The 22,357-nt window shown below is 44.1% G+C and overlaps 1 protein-coding gene across 3 annotated transcripts in view; it reads left to right on the top strand.

The window, feature by feature from the left end:
- Positions 1-9,608: 9,608 nt before the first annotated feature.
- Positions 9,609-22,357, top strand: part of RASA2 (RAS p21 protein activator 2) — a 125,725-nt gene continuing 112,976 nt past the window's right edge. For 2 of the 3 annotated variants that reach the window (XM_060099591.1, XM_060099590.1), the window contains exon 1: positions 9,826-9,989. In XM_060099591.1, coding sequence (XP_059955574.1) covers positions 9,860-9,989 — 130 coding nt within the window. In that variant the 5' untranslated portion in view covers positions 9,826-9,859. Of the gene's footprint in view, positions 9,640-9,825; positions 9,990-22,357 lie in introns of those variants that run through there. The other variant, XM_060099593.1, reaches the window with a different exon arrangement.

The following is a 22,357-nucleotide window of genomic DNA, read 5'->3' as shown; positions in this document are numbered from 1 at the left end:
TGTATATACCCCATTTTGCTTATCCATTCATCTGTCAATGAACATTTGGGTTGCTTCCAACTTTTCTCTATCGTGAATGGTGCTGCCATGAACATAGGTGTACAAATCCCTTTTAGAATCTGCTTTCAGTTCTTTGGGGTATGTACCCAGAAGTGGAATTGCTGGATCATATAGTAATTCTATTTTTAATTTTTTTGAGGATCCATAAGGACTTTTTTATGGACAAAATATACTGTAACTGTTTAAGCCATTTTCTGACAGTTCTTCTGTTACTTGTAGCCAAAAGCCTCCTACCTAGTACGGTGAGGGGTTGGGGTAGGGAGGATTTCTTGGACAAAGGGCTCAGGTGGAGTGCAGCAAATCTGCCCAGAACCACCTGGCACATTTAGGAAGCTGCAAAGAGCTTGACATATCAGCACATAAAGTGCAGGACTCTATCATTTGTATCCGTTGTTGTAACAACAGAACCCATCCTAGTTAGGTTAAGCAGGAAACAAATGCATTAAAGGTTCTGGGTAACTAAGAATCTCTTGGAGGGTCAAAGAGTCAAGTGGAAAGCTTTTCATCTAAGCACAATACCCAAGTCACACATCTGGTCAACACACGCAGGCACTGTGGTTTGCACAGGATACAGTAACACAGGCCTCTACTTTTACTGCCTGAGGTCTTTCTGCTATGCTTTACTGCCTTCACCAACAATGTCCTCTTCTTCCTCATATTTCTCTCCTCTGAATTAAAGTCTCTCATGGCTAAAGCTCCCTGGGGGAAACTGAGTCACATGCATGCGGCCCAGCTTCAGGAGAGACTTTGACCTTGAGAAGGTGGGACACAAGGTTCTGAGGCTCACTCAAATTCAGTAGGAAAGAGTGTTGCAATTGATTAACAGTGTGTGCCATGGGTATGAGAAAGGGAGATGTGGGAGCCTATTATGGACCGAACATCTGTGTTTCCCTGAAATTCATGTTGAAGCCCTAAAATATGTATTGTGGAATGTGGCTGTGTTTAGAGATGGGACCTTTAAGGAAGTAATTAAGGTCATATGAGGTCACAAGAGAGGGGCCCTGATCCAATAGGATTAGTGTCTCCTTACAAGAAGAGACGCCAGATAGCCCGTTCTCTTTCTCCATGTGCAGGCATCAAAGAAAAGCCATGTGAAGGCAGAGCAAGAAGGCACCATCTGAAAGCCAGGAAGAGAGCTCTTACCAGAAGTAGAATTGACTACAACCTTGATCTGGACTTCTGGCCTCCAGAACTGTGAGAAAAGAAATTTGTGTTGTTAAAGCCACACAGTCTGTGGTATTTTGTTATGGTACAGAGTTGTAGTACATGTGTCATACGGTTCCCATCACTGCCTGAAAACCTCCAGTTTGCAACGACTTCACTAAAGATTTTTAAGTAGGAAAATGCAGATTGGCATTTTTGAAAGACAGCTCTGGTGGCAAAGGTGGGTAGGGTGGGGAGAGGGTTAGACCGGAAGTAGAGAGCCTACTTAGGGGTGCCTCAGTAACTCAAGGGAAAGATGATGAGAAGCTGAGCTAAGCAGTGGTAGTAGAAATGGGGAAGAAGACCAGTTTGAAAGACATGAAAGGGGCAGCATCTATAGGATTTGGTTATTGAACACAAAAGGCAAGGAAGAAGAAACAGTGATGACTGCCTAGTTTCTAGCTTAGGCCGTTGGCCAAGTGAAGATGTAATTCATCCAAGCAGAATATGGAAGGAGGAACATGTATGGGGAGACAAAGAAATTTGCTTTTATTAAATATCCAGTATCAGCCCATGAGATACTTATTCATGACATGGGAACACAGTGATCTCACAGGACAAATCTGGCAGACACCATCTTAACTAAGAGATCAAAGTTGACATCATCAGTAGTGGGATAGATGGTCACCAGGAGCTTCCTGAAAAGATGAACTGAGAAGAACTCAGCATCACTTATATAGTGTTCCTACCAAAAATGCACAACACACACTGGGGGATAGTCTGCAAAATAACTGGCCTGTACTGATCAAAAATGTCAAGCTTGTGAAAGACAAGGAAAAACTGAAGAACTGTCCCAGATTAAAGATGTATAACAGCTGAATGCAACTCATGATCCGGGACTTTCTTTTTCTGTAAAGATCATTATTGGGACAGTTGATGAAATTTGGATAAAGCCTGTAGATTACCTACTAAATGGTATCACTGTTAATTTCCTGATTTTGATCATTGCACTAGGTCACATAAGAGAACTCTTTTTTTTCTTTAGGGTATATACATGGAAGTATTTATGGGTAGAGGCACCACATACTCTGGAATGGTTTCAGGAATGGGTGGAGGGAGGGAGAGAGAGACAGAGAGAGAGAGAGAATAAATGGCAAGACCGCAAAGTAAATATTTTAAAATGTTAACATTTAGAGAATTAGATAAAGGGTATATATAAGCCTAAAATGATATCTAAAGAAAAAGTGTTTTGAAATAATAGATTTTTTTACTTGACAAGTTAGATGTAAGTGCTTGTAGTTATCAAGGTTCAGTGCTTTTTTTTTTTTTTTTTTTTTTTTGTGGTACGCGGGCCTCTCACTGCTGTGGCCGCTCCCGTTGCGGAGCACAGGCTCTGGACACGCAGGCTCAGTAACCATGGCTCACGGGCCCAGCCGCTCTGCAGCATGTGGGATCTTCCCGGACCGGGGCACGAACCCGTGTCCCCTGCATCGGCAGGCGGACTCTCAACCACTGCGCCACCAGGGAAGCCCTAGTGCTTTTTTGGACTGAGTAAGCATTCCTCCTCCAGTCCTGGAGAGTGAGCCCTCGGCAAATTCATCTCCTGGGTTCAGGTCATCTAACCTTCACTCTCCCTTCATGCGCCTTTGTAGGCCTCTCCAGCCTCCCTGAAAGATATACACTAGCAGGCCATCACTCTACTTTCCCCAGGAGCAGCCAGTCATTCAGATTCTGAGACTCTATGTGCCCTGGGGCTGAGAGTCCCCTGGACCTAGGGCCTCCTGAAGGGAGCATCCTTCCCATGCTGTCTGCAGTTTGCAGGAGCAGTCTGGGGTCTGATGCCTTCCTGGCTCAGTCTCAGGATTCCAGTGCCATCAAGCTCATCATTGCTTGTGCCTCACCCTTTTGGACTATCCTCCTCTCAGGAAGTCAGAGAGGGCCTCTGGACCACTCCCTCCCGATGGCTGGGAGGCCTTCCCCAGCCAGCCTCCTTTAAGTTCCATCATTTTCTTCTGTGGTCTGGGTGTGATGAGTGGCATGATTAGCCTCTCCCGTCTCACTTTTCTGGTGTGACAGGACAGTACTCACATCCTAATATGGGAGGCCAGACCTCCTATGCAGGATCTGCAAGAGCCAGGGGGAGCCATTCCATGGGCCGGCTTTAGCCATCTTTCACTCTGGCCTATAACAGGAAGAGGTTGGAGAAGTCTTCCAGAAAGAGTTGTTACTGTGCTGTGGCACTTCTCCATGCCCCTCTTGTGGGCAAAGGCAAAGAGGGTGTTTCTTATCAAGACAAGTGAAAGTGACCTCGAAGGGACTCCTCATTGCACCTGGGGGTGTCCCTGGAGTGTGACAGACCTGAGAAATCTAAAGGCAAGAAGCTGAGGCTACTGCCCTTAGGTAGCAGAAGAGCACAGCAAAAGTGAGAGAGGAGTATGGAGCAGGAACAAGGGAGAGTGGGAGGGAGCCTCCCGTCCACCGAGAGGGCGCACGATTCCCAGGAGGGATTGACTGGAGACGTCACTTAAAGAGCTTCATCCAAAGTGGAAGGTGCCAGACGGATTGACCCAGCAGAGGGGTGGGCTGAGGAAATCTAGGGGCCAAATGTTTGGAGTTATCAGCTGCTGGCTGGAGGTGACACGACTAGAGTTGAGATTCAGAACAGAGCATCTCCAGGAAACCCACCTAAGGGATCCATGAAAGAAAGGCAGCTGTGAGCATCGTCAGACTCAGAGCGCAGCAATGCCACGTCATGCCAGGAAGGTCGTCTAAGGCGGTGTCATTCCCCATGTCCTCTTCCCCTGGACCTTGCCTATCCCCAAGGGGTCAGCAACCTCACTGAGTGCAGGAGCCCAGAAAAAAGGCAAGAAGTTCAACGTCACCCTGCCCTCCTCCTGTAAACCCTCCAGCCTGGGACAGGCCTAAATCTGGACAGAGGAGAAGGCTTAGCTTTGAAGTGAGAAGTTTTGATTATTAGTCTGAGCTGGACAGTTAAGTTACTGTCATGAGACATTTTTGGTAACTAAAAGTGATGGGACAAGCAGCGTAACCTGTATGAGACTTCACCGAGGGCTGGGACCGAAGTAGTCGCAGAGCAGGGAGAAAAGGACGTGGAGCCAGAAATAAAACCGTTTTGTACCCACAGAATCCTGCTTATGTAACCAAACGGCGAGTGCAGGAGTTGCTGCCTCTGACCCCCCAGTCAGGCCCCCTCTTTCTGGAGTCCTTTTTGTCTACAGGAGCAACCTGTTCCCTTCTTTGTTCAAATAAGATTCTCCTATGGTTCTTTTCTGGAGCCGGTGTTGCTGCGTTGGGGCTAAGCACCCAAACAGCTTTTGCACCTCCAAAATACCAGGCAAGCTGCTGAGAAGTTCCTCTCACCATCAGGAATGACTGACTGCCTTTCAGAACTGAGCTCTCCCAACCTTTTACGGCCGGGAAAACTGCCCAGTGGTATGCAGATCCTCCTAGGATGGCACTGGAGTGGCGCGACTGGGAGTGTGCACTGTAGTCAGAGGTGCATCCGTTCCCCATCCCAGGTATCCTATTTACTAGCTGTCTGACCTGGGGGACTTTTTAAACCTTTCTGTGCTCAGAGACATAGAATAACTACAACAAAAAAAGCGACAATAAACAACCATAATATCAACGCGTATGGGTCCATGTGAAGAGACTGGCACAAATAAGTGCTCAATACAGGGCACTATTAGTTTCTGTGTTTTGCCAGAAGATAGAGATACTTTTCAGAGAGGTTGCTCTTGGGCTTGTGTTATCGAATCTCTCTCCTTATGGATGTTTTCCCCACCACTGACTTTTGCTGCTGAGGTTTTGGGCCATTCTGTAGCCAGCTCCTTTCTAGTTCCATCCAAGTCTCCTTTTCTCTTCCTTCAGAGTCTGGAAGAACTCAAGGGCATCATCTATCCAAGCACCACTCCATTATTCTCCTTTGGCCCTGGGGAGGGAACGGGGTAGGGGATGACATTTATCTCCAACCTGCCATGAGTATAGCCAGGTGGGTCTCTAGCCCCATCCTCCTTTGAATGACCGCTGAAGGTACAAAGTCAAATGTGTACCAACCAGGCAAGTGATGGGGTTCTTGGCCTCAGAAGACCTTAGCTACACCTTCAGAGCATGAAAATCAGGTGGGCCCTGGTCCGGTTCTTGCCAGCTGGATGGAGCATGTCTCCAGGGTTCATGACGAATGGACAACTCTGACCAGAAAAATACAGAAATTTCTTGAGTACAGAGTAGGAGATGAAACAAGTGCATGATTGTCCAACTTTCTAGTTTTCTTTTCAGACCGATTAGTGCATCAGTCTAAAATAACAAGAAAAGTGCAGTGGTGGCGTAGTGGATATACCATCACAGTGCAAAAGGAGGGAGGCTGAGAAACAACTGAAGTCAGGCAGGCCTAAGGGCATAGACTGTCCCATGCTCCAATATTCAGGCTTTCAATGTCCTGTTCCAGGAGCTGAGCAAATTTGAAAATATTTTTAATGGAGGAGCTGGAGGCTTTAGGATAAAAAACGTATGAGTATTTTTGAAGACATCCCTGTTATGGCTCTGTTTGATCTTGAGGTGAACAGTTAAAAGTACATTTTGAGGGACTTCCCGGGTGGCACAGTGCTTAGGAATCCACCTGCCAATGCAGGGGACGTGGGTTCGAGCCCTGGTCCGGGAAGATCCCACATGCCGCGGAGCAACTGAGCTTGTGCGCCACAACTACTGAGCCTGCGCTCTAGAGCCCTAGTGCCACCACTACTGAGGCCCGCGCGCCTGGAGCCTGTGCTCCGCAACAGGAGAAGCCACTGCAATGAGAAGCCCTCACACTGCAACGAAGAGTAGCCCCCGCTCGCTGCAGCTAGAGAAAGCACGCATGCGGCAATGAAGACCCAACACAGCCAAAAATAAATTTTTAAAAAAGTATATTTTGAATATTCTGCAAAATATTCTGAATACTTAAGGTCTTACCTCATCTTCCACCACCCTAACTTATCAAAAAGAAAAATGCTGATTGGATGTAGAGGCTAATTGTACAATGTGACTGAGTGTGTAATGCTTGAGGTACAAACAGTACTCTAATGAGATGAATGGGAAACCAAGTCATCAATGACCAAAGGAACTTGCCTCCCCATCGGTTCTGCTTCATGTGTGTAAAGTCCTATGGAAATGATCTACATTTAAATATTGAAAAGCAAGCACATTTCTCTTCCCCTGACTCACCAGGAAGAAGGTGAATAAATAACTCAGGGCCAGGAGATAGCCCCGTATAGTGCCAAGTTATAGGTTGGTGCGTGCTATTGTTGATTCAAAACAATGCTGTATAACTGACACGTTCTGGGATTAGTTTCTAGCTGCGGGACATATTTTTATTAAGAGTTTCCCTACCTTGGCCACCATGAAGCCTGCCAAGTTATGGTGAAAGACTGAACAGGTTAAACACCGGTGAAGAAATAGGAAAAGACAAAGTAGTGAATGGAGGGGGTAGAGATAGGAGTGAGGGCCTTTAAACACATTCATTAATAATTTGAGGAAGGAAGTGAAGGGCAAGTTTGTGTATGATGCAATATTGTTCCAGTTACTAAACATCGTGAAGAAATGAGAGGAACTCTAGTTGAATTTAAAACACGATGCCAGGGCGATTAAGGGAGGGGGAGGCAACAGCCTCCTTGTCATAGTGAGTAAATCTTTCGAGTCTTTACAAAACCTTATTTCCCAAATATTTTACATTAAGGAAACATTGACTCTGCTAAAAATCTCTGCAAAGCAGATCAGTACCAGCAAAAGAATATTAATGTCCTTAAACATTTCTTCAGAATTAGAGTAATTAGGAATGATTTTGGATGAAGACAAAATGAAGTTTCTGAGTTTTAGTGAAAGAGTATGATAATTCTGAAATCTGCAACAGGAAGGCTGCCTGGGAGGAAAAATGTGTAATTTTACACTTCATGTAAAACTGTTTTCAAACAATTTAGTGATAGAGTTATGGACCTGGGGTTAAGCTAGTGAAAAGAAAGGAAATTAGGAGAATCTGTACAGGTGTTATTTTAAAGAAAGGAAGAAACCTTTAAACACTAGCTTTTAATTTTCAGTTATAGGTTGTTATTAAGGTTTCCCATTCCTATTTTTACCATTTGGACAGGTATGAAAATGAATAATAAATACAAATCAGAATTTCCCAAACAGGAAAATTTTGAGTCTGCAGAGGAGAGGAAGTGAGCTATATGATTCAAATCATTCATTCAACAGATATTTATTGGAAGAGTTAAAAAAAATGAATCTAGAAGAAGAGATAAACAAGTACACAGGTAACATAACACCAGGCAGAAAGTGATCAATGCCATAAACAGGTACAGATCAGAACCTCTGTCTGTGAGAGAAAAAGAGAGATGGATGGAGCAGCATTTGGTCCGGGAGGAGGAAGGGCCCTCCTAACAGAGTCCGGCTGGTGGGCAAAGTGGCTCAGTGTGGCCGGAGATAAGAGGAGTCAGGTAGGCTGGGTCCAGGACCAACCCTGAAAGCTCGCCCGAGGAATGTGAACTTTACTCTTCGTCGTTTCTAGTACTGTTCATGACCTGTACTGTGTAGCTTGCTGCCGGCTTAAGGGATGAATGAAGCCATTGATGCTTTTTTGAGCAGACAAGTGACAAACTCCAATTTTTGCTTTAGAAAGCTTAAGTGATGTGTAGGAGGAAGGAGAGGGATGGGAGACCTGTTCTAAGAGTTCCAGTCAAGAGCAGGAGGTGATGTTTGCTGAGTTAATCCTGCTACCTGCCCCGCATTCCACTAGATGCTTCACACACACTCTCAAGAATGATTTAATCCTGAGAATCACCCTTGGAGGAGGGAGGAGTAAGTATAGAATTCCCATTTTACAGTTTAAAACCAGGTTCAGAAAGACTGCGTAACTTGCCCAAACATCACACATGTAAAAATGATAGCATTAGGCTCCGACCCAAGTCAGTCTCATAAGCTTCTTCTTTCTGAAAACAAAACACACACAAAATACTATGACATGTTGACACTACTCAAATGAGGACGGTTTTAATAAGGACAATGACAGGGAATGGAAAGGAAGGAAGAGAGAGGAGAGATTTCGGCAGAGTCAGAAGGATGTGGCAACTGAAAACTGTATGGGGACAAGGGATTCAAAAAAAGAGTCAACGTTTCTATAGCCCAGATAACAGAATATGGCTGTGAACTCAGATTTGGAAATGAAGGTAGGGAATTAAGCTTCGGACCTATTTGTGAAACGACAGCAAAACATTCATATAGGAGGAGGCAGGTTCACTTTCTCCAACATGTGTAAAAATCACATGGGGTCACTGGCAACACACGCAGAATTGGTAGTGTCACTCCTCGGCCACAGACACATACCAAGGCCATACTCTCAGGCTGTCCAGCCTTTGCCCAAGCAGCTTCTGCTCCTTGGCCCCTTTCCACCTCTCCCCCTTTGTCTTCAGTTCATCCTGCAGTACATTTCCCAGGAAGGACTTCCCTGACTCCCCAGTTTAATCATCTCAGTTCTTTTCTCCCAGTGCCTCTGCCTTTCTCTGTGTCTCCTCCCAGACTGAGCTGCTGGAGAGCTGGGGCTGCCTTCACCTTGACGTTGTGCAGTCTCTGAAGCTATCATTTGTTAAGTCTGACCCTCAAAAAATATTTGTTGACAGACTGATTCCTATTGTTGCCCTAGAAAACAACCACCCTGCCCTATTAAGTCACAGTTTCTTCCTTCTTAGGGCATTGCAGTTAACCTCAAGACTAGGAAATCATCTTCCTCCTTACATACCAGGGTATTATTCATGCAGTTTACTCACTGCAAAAAGTTCCCTTGAAAAAAAAGCTAACAGACTAGTCAAAGATTTACGAATTTCCTAGTGTCAATCAACTTTTCAACAAGCTCACTTATGGGCGGGGGGATGGGAGATGCGACCCGACCCTTCTTTGCTCTTTGTTTCCCAAGTACCCAAGCGGTGGTAGAGGCTTCAACGTTTCAATATGGGAGGGTCTCCGGCGCTGCACTCAGGTTGAGATTGGGGGGAGGGATCTTTTTCTGAACCAGCTTTTGCGGAACGAACACTGTTCTGACTTAAAAGTAAGAATCTGTGTGTGTGTGGCGTCTGGCTTGAGGGTGAGGGCACGTGGACATTACTGGGGGAGTCTCTAAGGCACCTCGGCTCCTTCTGAATAAGGTACTTTGGAGGTCCACGCAACTGTCAAATTCCATTCTTTCTTCCCACAGGGAGTTCCCTTGAGCGTTAGATGTGGAAATCCGCGGACGGCGGGAGGGGGGAGTAATTCCCAGGAGGATTTGGGGAATCTCGGGAGGGCCGGTGTTTTCTCAGCGGGGTTTTGAGGCTGCTCATAGCCACGACTCGGAGCCACACTTGGCTAGAGCCTGGGCTTTGACGGGGCCAAGAGGAGGAAAGCCAAGAGGTGGGTTCGCGCCTGGCTGCCCGGGTTCGGGGGAGCGGGGGCGGCGACTGCCGGGCCCCTGGTGGGGCGGGGGCAGGGCGGAGCGGGGCGGGGCGAGCCCGGCCACGGCCCGGGGGGCGGGGCCAGGCGCGCGGCTCGCCCTCGCGGAGGCCGCGGCTGGGCTCCGCCTCGCCCCGCTACGCAGGCGGCGAGGCGGCTGCGGTACAGGCCGGGCGGCACCATGGCGGCGGCGGCGGCGGCCCCTGCTGCTGCGGCTTCTTCCGATGCGGCGACTGCGACGGCAGAGCCGGAGGCCGGGGACGAGGACAGTCGCGAGGTCCGAGTGCTGCAGAGCCTGCGGGGCAAGATCTGTAAGCTGGGGCCGGGGTGAGGGAACCCACCCGGCGGCGGCGACGCCGCCGGCGGCCGCGGGACTGAGGGGGCGCCGGGCGCGTGGGAGTGGCGGCGCCTAGCCGCGCTGGGACCCCGGGGCCGAGAGGGGCCTGGGCGGGGGCCGGGCGAGGCGCGCGGGGAGGACCGGCCCGGGGAGGCTGAAAGGGGGGTGTGTTGGGGGAGGCGTCTCCCGGACGGGGCGGCGTGGGCTGAGGCTGCCCCAGTCCGGAACGAGTGGAGAGCCGGGAATTTGCCGGGGACCGGGGGGGTGGGCGGTGCGGGGGCAGCGCCGGCGTGAGGGGCTCGGCTTTGGGGCGCGGCCTGGACGCTGGGACGCCCCGGCCTGGGCTGCGGCTGGGGGCGTGAGCCGGGGGCGTGAGGAGCTTCCGGCTGCCCTCCTACGCAGGCCTGCGGGCGGCTGCTGGCGTCGGGAGCGGTCCCGCGGTGGGAGCCGGGCGGTAATTACCGGGAGGCGCGGCCGGAGGAGGAGGAGGAGGGCGGGGAACTGGGGCTGGCCCGAGGGGAGGGGGCTGCCTGTTTTCTGGGTTCACGACCCGGGGCGAGGGTGGAAAAGGCGCCCAGGGCTGGGGAAACGGGCCGCCCTGGGATTCGAGAGGCCGCCGCACGGGTGCTCGCGAGTGAGCGCTCCGGGAGGGGCTGGGGCCGGACACCTGTACTCGCCCCACCTCGCTGCGGCGGGGACTTGAATCGAGAGACAGCGTGACTGACAGGGACTTCAGGCAGGATGTAGTGGCTTCCTGTGAGCAGGTCTCAAAACAGTCATCCAGCCCGCACTTAACCCACTTAATTCCTTTCTTTCTTATGCCTTTAATTGTTACTTTCGTGAGTGAGCCATCCTAGCTGCCTTCACATTTTTGCTCAGAGGCCCTGAGCATTACTGTAGACAGACCATTTGAATCCAGTCATTTGGACATTTATTTTTTTTAAAAAATGACCCTTTGAAAAAAAAATAAATAAATAAAAATAATAAAAAATAAAAATGACCCTTTGGCGTCAGATTGCCAATGTTTTCACAGTACTGTAGTTTATTCAGATGAAACACTTTTTTGGGGGGGGCTGTTTTTAAGATATATCAATACAGTTTATTTTTGCTCTGGTCGAAAATTAGCTTTGCTTTCTTGATTCAGTATCCTCAGATTGGAAACATGCTACATGCTTCATGTTTCATGTAAATAGCCCTTAGACATTAGGAGTACTTTTTACTTTGTATGAAGCAAATCGAATCGCATTAAAATGGTTAACAATGCTCTTTCTTGCACAGGATGTAAAATTTTCCTCTTCCTGAATAGTGATATTATTAAGTGAGTTTGGATTTCCCCACTTGCCTTTTTCAAGTTGATCCCCCTTTCAAGTATTTGGGATTGTATTAAACCTCAGAAGCAGGCATGTTAAATTCTCTCACCTTTTTATTTCCAGAAGTAGTGCTGGGGTTCTTAAGAGAGTACAATTCTTAAAACCTGGAAAAATGACACCAGAGAAGGAGATCTTGTCTATATCTAAGATCCCAACACAACCTACTAGGGTATAAAATCTTTTCAGTATTCAGATTAAGTCTTATGCTTAATATTTGCATATATCTAATTTAATATTTGGGAAAACTATAAATGAATGGGCCAGAGCACCCCGCACTGATCTGATTTTTCAGGTTTTCACTGCTTTACATTTTAGTGTCACTTGATGCTAGGCAGTGTCTATTGGAGCCTCGCTGATTTACATAGCTGCGGGTTGTACCATGGAACTACATGTACACATATCTTGGAATCAAGGGTTAGGGTTGGGCTGTTTTCAGAAGGACTTAGTTGCCCTGCACTTTCACCTGCTCCATGGCAAAGATAGCACAGTAAGTGATATCACTGTGAGTGAAACTCGGGCCTACAAATAAAAAAACTCAACTTTGTTTCTATGGGAGAGCAGCCCCATTACCCAGACTTGGAGATTGAACATCCAGTTGCTGGGAATGATATTACCTCTTTAACCATAGCCGAAGTATTACATCTGTTATCGCAGTCAGCTTCTTGGATTTTGAATTGTTCAGCTTATAGCTCAGGTCATTTAGTGTCTGTTTCATAGAAAAAGCATATTAGGGAACTTATATACGAAGCTTCTCCCCATCTCCCTCTCCGTTTCTTTGCCCTCCTTTTAGCTGGTGTAATCTAGAATTGGTTGACCTTCAGAACCCTGTGAAGAGATGCTGTTTTCTGTTTCCCTGAAACTGACATGTGGGTTTTGCAGGTTGGGGGCTGGGGGGCTGGAAGTGTCATTATTAGCAGGTGCTAAAGTCACAGAAATGGGATGATAGCGGTTCTGACTGTGCAGATATCAAGCAGCTTGGGGGTGTGGGTAACTGTGTCAGCTTTCTTTTTCACCATGCTGGGAGAGAGACCTCGGAGGAAAACCTGATGTGCCCACCAGCCTGGAGATGTGCTGGCAGATTTCAGCTGCTGATTGAGAGCCTTTGACTTGGGGAATTATAGATTCCTAAGTCTGAAAGTGAGCCTGAAAGGAAATGTTCTTTCTCCTGGACTTGGGTAGGACCCTTCAACTCCAGATTATTCCAGCAGAAAGTGGGAGGGTTGGATTTATATCTCTCTAGAGTTCTAGAATAGTAGTCCCCAACCTTCTTTAGGCATATCACTCCAGTATTTATTAAATTTCCCATGTATTTCCATATATCCCATATATTCTCCGTATACTTCACAAGGTGAAATGGCATTTTGTGGTCACTTTCAAACAATCAACTGACATTAGCTAATCCAGTGTTGCTACAGTATTTGAGCTTATGTGCGGACCCTTAATTCCTTGAAGTCATATTAGTGCAGTAGGAAAACCATGGCAGCTCCAAATATTAATATCCAAGAGCCAGGTTTAGTTGTTGGATGTCTTAGAGTTGTATGAACCTTTGATCGAGGAAAGCAAGGTTGTACTCCAGACTCCATCCTTTGGTCTGAACTCCTGTGCAGTGAGTGGCCGGTATGTTAGTCCTCTTGAAGCACTTTGACATTGGCCCCATCCCCCTAAAAAACCCATACACAAGTGAAAGATGGGGGTTGGGGCTTTCTCCTTTATACTTTCAGGCTTCATGCTGTTATTTTGTCATGTCCTCCTTTTTGGTTACTGCTTTTTGTTAAGTTGCTCTCATCCAGTTAAATCATGTTGTAAAAATGTTGCTCAGAGAGCCCAGACCACCTTATGCATGGGTTGACCTACTCAAGGAAGACCAGACTGATAAGGGAGCCGGTGAGGATTTATGTGAACGTTGAGATGTGTGGTACAGTACAAGGTCTGTGGGACCACGATATGTCCCAGAACTCACGTGGTCTCCCTGTGTAGGATCCGTGGGATATGGTTAAGTACTTGAGTTTAGAGGCTTGGTCAGGTTAGTCACCTGGATTTGATTCTTCACTTAATTTCTGACTTTTGTTAACATCTGTGTGTTTCTCTGTTCTTGTGTGTAAAGTGGGGGTAGTTAAAACACCTCTATCTCACAGGCTTGATTTGAGGATTAAATAAATCCCCTCCCCAGTCATTCTCTTCATCCCCCCAGGAACTGAATCAGATATGGGCCATCTCTTAGGAAGGAGTAATAAAGTAGTAGCTAAAAACTTTACTTTACGTTCTGGTCCAACATGTGCTGGCATTTCCTGGTGTACAAAGCTGATTAAAATCAGGAGACTTGAATTCTGTTTCATACGTTGTTAATTATTATTCATGTGACTTTAGGCAGCTCACTTACCTTTGAGCTTATCTTCCTCACCTTTAAAATGGGAATAATGCCTCATCACTAGCCATTTTGTTCATGTATGTTCCCTGTGCTTGGGCGTGTCTCCTCCTTTCTTCCACCCCATGTTTATGCCAGGGAATTCCTACTCATCCTTCAGAAGCCTGCTCCATGTGATCTCCTGACCAAAGCCGTGTTTGCGGGACATTGCTACCCTCATTCCTGGAGAGAATGTGGTAGGCCTTTGTACCGCTGGGGAATCACAAATTGTTGATTTCCTTGTAACACATTGTATAGAACTCATTTCTTTCCCCCATTAGACTGTGAGTTCTTCCAAGGTAGAATTCATTCTTGTTTTTGTTTTTGTTTTTTAATGTCCAGGTGTCAGCATGGTGCCTAGAACAAAATAGGCCTTTAGAAAATGTCTTGCTTCTCGCTATGTTATCCTGAGGAGGATTTGAGATACGTACTATATGTGAAAGTGTTCTGTAAATTTTACAGCTAAACAAACTAGAAGATGATAGTATTATTAAAAAAAAAAATACATGGGTCTGTGGCAGGAAGTTCATCCCTTCCAAAATCACAGTTCCAACTGAGCTTAGGTTTGAATTGATGCCAAAGTTGCCTTATTAGGAAAAGGATTAAATTTATCTAAATGCTCTGATTGCTTATTATTAGGGGATTGAATATTATCACCTGACTGTATTCCATGAATATTATTACTAATTGGTCCTGAGCCTGTAAAAGAAAAATCTAATAATCCCACCTTACACATTAAATATTTTTATTTGTCATGGGAGGTTTCAATTTTTTGGTAATAACATATAAATCAAAACATTTTATTGACCAATGTGATCGAATTGAGAGGGAGAGATTAAAAAGAGTTTATTCATGCTGAGAATTCATTATTATCAGACATTTGAAATGAGATGTTATTTAATAAATTAATAGAGATTAAAGAAGGGTTTGTTCATGCTAAGAACTCATTATTGTCAGAAATTTGAAATGAGATGATGAGTTATTTAAGATGGAGGAAGAATCCATCTTTTAGATGGATCGAAATGAGAGAAAAGGGTTCTTTGTAAAAGTTCACAGAGCAGTCTGCTAATCATTTGCTCTGAGGAAGACAGGAGGTAAACCTCAATGAGTTCATAGAATTTTTCTTTTTTAACTTAGAACTCTTTGAATAGACTCTTTTTTTTTTGTTTTTTGTTTTTTTGTTTTGTTTTGTTTGAATAGACTCTTAAGAGACTGTGGAACTAACGTAGCTGAAATAAAACTGTCGTTTTATCCTTTAATCATAGATGCTAATCCTATTTCTTGCTAATGTGCTTTGTGAAATTATTTGACAATAATAGCAGATTATGTTTTATCTACTAATGAAATTCTGTTTGCTTTTGAGTACTGCTATCAGTTTTGTTGTATAGTAATCAATTAATGTAAATTAAGAAACTTTTTATGTATATTAAGAAATTTCTACAATACATCTTTCGTTTTGTATGTCATTATTTTCACCAAAATCCCTAGCTAAAATAATATACTTTATAAGGCTATACCAGTAGACATGCAAACATGAATGAACAATACTTGACAAATTTGTTACAGTGAGCTTAGTTCTAAGAATATCATTAATGACAGAATGACTTTGGGCAAATTCTTTAACTTTGCTGAGCTTCTGTTTTCTTACTTGTAAAATGAAGGGTTTGGTTGTGGTCTTTAACATCCCGTCCAGCCCTGAGTCTTTGATTGTTGCCTTTTATTTTTTTATTTTTTTTTTTTTCTGTACGCGGGCCTCTCACTGCTGTGGCCTCTCCCGTTGCGGAGCACAGGCTCCGGACACACAGGCCCCGCGGCCATGGCTCGCGGGCCCAGCCGCTCCGCGGCACGTGGGATCCTCCGGGATCGGGGCACGAACCCGCGTCCCCTGCATCGGCAGGCGGACTCCCAACCACTGCGCCACCAGGGAGGCCCGATTGTTGCCTTTTAACTTGAAACATTTATTAATACTTTAAGACAGTACATTGGATGCTTTTATTTATTTGTTTGTTTGTTTGTTTGCGGTACGCGGGCCTCTCACTGTTGTGGCCTCTCCCGTTGTGGAGCACAGGCTCCGGACGCGCAGGCTCAGCAGCCATGGCTCACGGGCCCAGCCGCTCCGCGGCATGTGGGATCTTCCCGGACCGGGGCACGAACCCGTGTCCCCTGCATCGGCAGGCGGACTCTCAACCACTGCGCCACCAGGGAAGCCCCTGGATGCTTTTATTTTAATGCTTAAATGTGTTTAGTGTACTTATTGTGTGTATTATGCAATATACTGTAATAAACACTATACTAAATGTGTTTAGTATACTTATTGTGTGTAATATGCACTAAGATTTATTAGATAAGGTTGTTTGAATCCTAACAAGTTTGTTTTGTTTTGTTTTGTTTTTTGTGACCATTACTTTATTCAGCAGTACACAATACATATCTGAGTGTGTGTCAGGGCACCAACCTACTGGACTGTGAAATGGGCCTAAGCAGTGAATGAGATGAAAAAGGTTCTTACTAGTTTATCCTAAAGCAATAGTTGCTTTTAGACACCTGTATTCTTAGAGAATTATAAAAGTTTAGAGCTGGAAGGTAGAGAACATATCTTGTTCAGTCCCCTCATTTTACAAATGAAGAAGTTGACACTCAGAGACTCCACTGTCACACAGTTAATGGCCTGTTGGGCACTAGTCCACTACTATCAAAGTTTTTGCTAAAATGCTGCATAAGATGAACTCATTAGTATGAGTGTTGCAAAAGTACTGTGTTTAATATATGAAGATTACACTGCCTATCTAATGATAATATCCAGAAGTAGTCCTAGATTTTCACTGTGCCAGCTACATACTGTCATCTGTTCCTTTTTAAGAACTTTGCGAAGTAGTTAGGGTTAGCGATGAAACTGTGGTTGTAATCTAGGTGGAGACTGAGCCTGGATGTTTACCTTTTTTTTTTTTTTTTTTTTCTTTTTGCGGTATGCGGGCCTCTCACTGTTGTGGCCTCTCCCGTTGCGGAGCACAGGCTCCGGATGCGCAGGCCCAGCGGCCATGGCTCACGGGCCCAGCCGCTCCGCGGCATGTGGGATCCTCCCAGACCGGGGCACGAACCCGTATCCCCTGCATCGGCAGGCGGACTCTCAACCACTGCGCCACCAGGGAGGCCCTGTTTACCTTTTTTTGTTATGCTCTAACTCAGCTGTTTGCAGACCTGACTGCCCATCAGTGTCACCTGTGAACTTAAAAAATTCTGATGCCCAGGCTTTACTCCAGACCTACTAAATCAGAATTTCTGGGGTGGTACCTGGGCACCTGTAGGTTTAAAACATTCCACAGGGTTTGTTAATGGGCAGCTAGGATAGTGAGCCTCTGCTTTTGCCCATTGAACAGACTAGCCACCAACTACCTGAATGTTAGCAACCTGCTGTGCATGACCATTTAAAGGGTACCAGCGACTTCCCTGGCGGTCCAGTGGTTACGACTCTGTGCTCCCAGTGTAGGGGGCACGGGTTCAATCCCTGATCGGAGAAGATCCTGCATGCTGCGTGGCATGGCAAAAACAACCCCCCCCCAAAAAAAAGAATAAAGGGTACCAGTAGGAAGTTTGGTGTGATCACAGAGAGGTTTTCATTTGATTATTTTTAAAGGTTTATTTGTTCATTTGATTAGATAGTACAAATACTTGGTACAATATTCAAAAGGTACATAAGGGTATACATTAAAAAGTTAATTTTTCTTACTTCTTTTATTCCCCTAGCCATTCCCTCTTCAGAAGCAAGCATTACCAATTAATTTCTTTTGTATCCATGCAGAGGTTATTTAAGCATTTATACTTAAGTGTATGAGTATTAATATCTCTGTCTCACCAATATACATATCCCAACAAAATACACACATTGTTTGCATCTTGCCTTTTTACACTTAATAGTAGCTTGATAATTTTTCATAAATATATGTGTATATATATATGGGGGGAGGGAGGGAAGGAGGGGGAACTGCCTCATTTTTTTAACAGCTGCATAAAGTTTCATCATCTCTATATACCACAGTTTATTTAGCCAGTCCCCTGGACTGGACATTTAGATTATTTCCAGTTTTTGCTATTACAAACATTACTGCAATAAATAATTTTGTAGGTATTTTATTTTTCATATGAATGCATGTGTCTGTAGGATAAACTCCTAGATGTTAAATTGATGAATTGAGTGGTATGTGCATTTTTATGTTCAAAGGACAGTGGCAAATTGCTTTTCATAGAAACTATAACAGTTTATGCTCCCAGCAGCAATATATGAATGCCTGTTTCTTTACACCCCCATAGTGTGTATTTTAAAACTTCTTGATCTTTACTGGTCTGTAAGATGAAAAGGAACACCTAATATTTAGTTTTAATTTGCACTTCTAAATGAGGTTGAGGATTTTGTCATATTTTTTTAAATAAATTTATTTACTTTTATTTTTGGCTGTGTTGGGTCTTCGTTACTGCACGCAGGCTTTCTCTAGTTGTGGCGAGCGGGGGCTACTCTTCGTTGCAGTGCGCGGGCTCCTTATTGTGGTGGCTTCTCTTGTTGCAGAGCATGGGCTTTAGGCGCACGGGCTTCAGTAGTTGTGGCACGCGGGCTCAGTAGTTGTGGCTCACGGGCTCTAGAGAGCAGGCTTAGTAGTTGCGGCGCAGGGGCTTAGTTGCTCCACGGCATGTGGGATCTTCCCAGACCAGGGCTCGAACCTGTGTCCCCTGCACTGGCAGGTGGATTCTTAACCATTGCACCACCAAGGAAGCCCCTTTCTTCATGTTTTTAAGAGCCATTTTTTCCCCCATTTTTTGGTGTTTATTTGGTTTGCATTTTTCCCTGCTGGATTATCAGTCATCTTACTGATGTGTGGGAATGCTTTATGCAGTAAGGAAGTTAGCTATCTCTTTAGCGGAAAGATTTTTTTAAATTTAGATGCTTTGGCTGATGTCTCTGTTTATTCTTGAGGAGAAGTTGGTTATGAGATCCAGTGAGGGCAGTCTTTTGTTTGTTTCATCTACGTATATAATTTCTGATGTTAGAATAGAGATGGAAAAAGAATTGTTTGAGGAAAAGTAAATGAAGACTTAACTATAAACAGGAGCTAAAAGATAAACAATAGATTGGGAGAAGATACTTGCAGCAAATCCTACAGAAAAAAAAGAAAACACTTATATAACACTTATACTGTGCCAGGCACTGTGTTAAAGCACCTTAAGTCCAATAAAGATGTTGAAAAAAAAAAAAGAGAAAGCACTTTAAGTATATTAACTAACTTAATCCTCACGGTGACTCTATAAGTAACAGTTATTATCCACAGTTTTACAGGTGAGGAAGCTGAGGCACGGAGGCCTTAGTTTAACTGAGGCTAAACTAAGTAACTTGTCAAGATCAGACAGTGAGTGAGCCGTGGGTAGACTGGCTCTGTTACTCTTAACCTGCTATCTATACTTCTTATTTGTTAGTGTCCAGAGTATATAAAAAGTTCATCCAAATTTTAAAAAGGAAAAGGCCATTAGAAAAATAAAGGATATGAATAGGCATTCCACAGAAAAGAAGATACAAAAGGCCAGTAAACATAAGAAAATACTGGAAAGGTTTAACAAAAATTAATCAGGGAAATACAGATTTTAAAAAGTCATCAGTTTGTGAAAAAAGAAGAGCTTATTGATTTCAGTATTTGGTGAGGGTTTAGGGAAACGGGTACTTTCTTCACTGTTGCTTGAATTTAAACTGGAAAGCAGTGTTGGAGAGCATTTTGGCAATATCTGTTAAAAATTTAAGTGTGTATACCCTATGCATTTCTACTTCTACATATCTGCCCTACAGAAACACACGGTTGTAGAAGAGGTATATACAAACATGTTTAATGTTACCTTGTTGGTAAAACAATACAGAGGCAATTTAAGTGTCCATCAGTAGGATGATGGCTAAGTAGTATGTTCATATACATATTTTATAACACACACACACACCCCATATACATGCACCTGTGTGGGTGCAACTTCTTTATATCTAGGTGCCACTTTTTTTTTTTTTTTTGAAAAACTCTGGATCATGATTGAGTCCCATTTTGGCTTCCTGGATGCTGTTATCAGAAATAGTAGCCTTATCCCATATATGGCTAAAAAGAATGAGATGTATCTATAGTATGAAAGGAAAGAACTTCAAGAGGTACCGTTGAATAAGAAAGAAGCCAGTTGTTAGGGTGGTATGTATAGTTGTATGTGACTTCTGTATATGTATATGGAAAAATGCACAGAAAGATGTTTGAAAAGATAAACAACATTGGTTATGTCAGTGGTGGACAAAGGGAGTTGGCCTTATAAAGGTTTACTTTTCTGGAGAGTGTATTTGTGTATGAGGTATGTTATCAAAAAATGACTATTTGTGTAAGTGAATTTGATACAATATTTGTCTTATTCTGTGAGAGCCTCTCTTTCTCTAACTGTTGAAGACTATCCTATCTGCAAAAATAAGGGCAACCAGATGTTAGGTTGGGTAACATTTTGAGTTCACATAGAAATAAAGTCAATTTTTCTGTCAATTTTTTGGGTAACTTTTAATTTTGGTATAACTTCACACACACACAAAACTGTAAGAGTAATACAGTGAATTCCCATATGCTCTGCCTGTTTTCACCAATTGTTTGTATTCAGAAAGTTAACTTTAAAAAAATTCAGTGTTTTGTTTCAGAGGAATATAGTAAAAAGAATAATTTTGATCCCTTAAAATATTGTTAACATTTGTGTGGGTGGTTCGGAACCTCCTCGTTTTGAATTTGGGTGGTTTTATTTTTTTATTTTATTAAATGTTTATTTATTTGGTTGTGCTGGGACTTAGGTGTGGCTCACGGGCTCCTTAATTGCAGCACGTGGGCTTCTTAGTTGTGGCATGCCAACTCTTAGTTGCTGCATGCATGTGGGATCTAGTTCCCTGACCAGGGGTCGAACCCAGGCCCCCTGCATTGGGAGCTAGAAATCTTAATCACTGTGCCACCAGGGAAGTCCCTGGACAGTTTTATTTTATAAAAAAAACTTTCTTGGTAGATGGGGGAAGTGAACTCACATTTATTGAGTATTTACTCTTTTCCAGGTACTCTGTTAGGATACTTTGTAAATTATTTCATTTAATCCAATTTCATGAAGAAGTTTGTTATTAATTCCTATTTTAGCAAAGAAGCAGATGGAAAGGTTATTTGCTCAGGGTTCAAAGGGTCAGGGTCAGGGTCAGGTATTCAGAAGGTCTTTAAGATGCCAAGGTCCATGTCCTTTTCTCTACCAAGTTGCCTGTGAGTTGGTATATTGGGAAGAACTGATGAGTACATTTCTGTTTTCAGGAAGTTAATAATTATCCCTAAATTGGTTATGGTCTAATGTCAATAAAATTAGAATGTTGGAATGCTATAAAAATTTATCTTCAGTACTGTTTTGGGGTTTCACAAAAAATGTTATTCTTCTGTCTGCTTGGCTGTGCTCACGTGGGTTTGTGCATGTTAACGGTTCTCTTAGAAAACACACACATGCACACACACACCCCATATACATGCACCTGTGTGGGTGCAACTTCTTTATATCTAGGTGCCACTTTTTTTTTTTTTTTTTTTTTTAAAACTCTGGATCCTGACTGAGTCCCATTTTGGCTTCCTGGATGCTGTTATCAGAAGTAGTAGCCTTATCTCATACGTGGCCCGTCCATGTAGCCCTTAGTTCTTTCACCACCTGGCTTTGGGCCTTTCCTTTGCTTGCCATACTAGTGACTCTTGGTCAGCTTAGGAGCCTTTAAGTTTCTTGTAGCTGTAGGGACCACTGGCCTATCCTAGGAGAGATTTCTGCCATATGTGCTTCAGAGTTTGGTTTGCTACTTGAGAAGGGGGCTGTAGGGAGCTTAGGGATCAGCACACGTTCAAAACTGAAACCAGAAGTGGGCAAGGCAAACCACAGGAAGATCCTGCCTGCAACTTGGTGACGTCTCTCTGTAACCCATGGAGGTTTCCTGGCAATACCTTGCGAAACTTGCCTTTTTATGTACAGTAGTTTCCTAACTTCGTGCTCCGGCCTAATCTTCAGTCAGAGGTGATTAATATGATAGCAATATAGATAACTGTATGATAATGATTATGCACATGACTTGTGTACAACAATTGGCCCCTAACTATGTTCTGTAGACTTTCACACTGAGGAGCTGCATCTTACCTAGTAGGGCAGTTTTGAGGAGTTGCCATGGAATTCATGCTTTAACCTTGACTTTTTGCCTTGTCAAGAGTTGTACTTTATGTTGTTCAGGTTTTATAACCACAAGACAGTTCTTTGCTCACTGCGTTTAGGCTAACCACCTAAACTATACTGGATTCCTGGAGTCCTTTGCCCACTCAAGTGCTCACTCAGTGTTATGGCCTCGTTTATGTTTTACTGGTGATTGCACAGAACCTTATTTCCATGATGGAGTAGGAGTGTAGTGTTAGTGAAACTTTATTATTCCCTGTTTCTTTAACCTCCAGGTCCCAGGTTGATATCATAGTGCCTGTTCTTCGGTAGAACCAGATTTCTGCTAGCAATTATGTAATGTGT

This window comes from Mesoplodon densirostris, chromosome 5 (assembly GCF_025265405.1).
Source record: "Mesoplodon densirostris isolate mMesDen1 chromosome 5, mMesDen1 primary haplotype, whole genome shotgun sequence".
In the NCBI taxonomy this organism is placed as follows: domain Eukaryota; kingdom Metazoa; phylum Chordata; class Mammalia; order Artiodactyla; family Ziphiidae; genus Mesoplodon; species Mesoplodon densirostris.
This window is presented reverse-complemented; position numbering and strand designations above follow the sequence as displayed.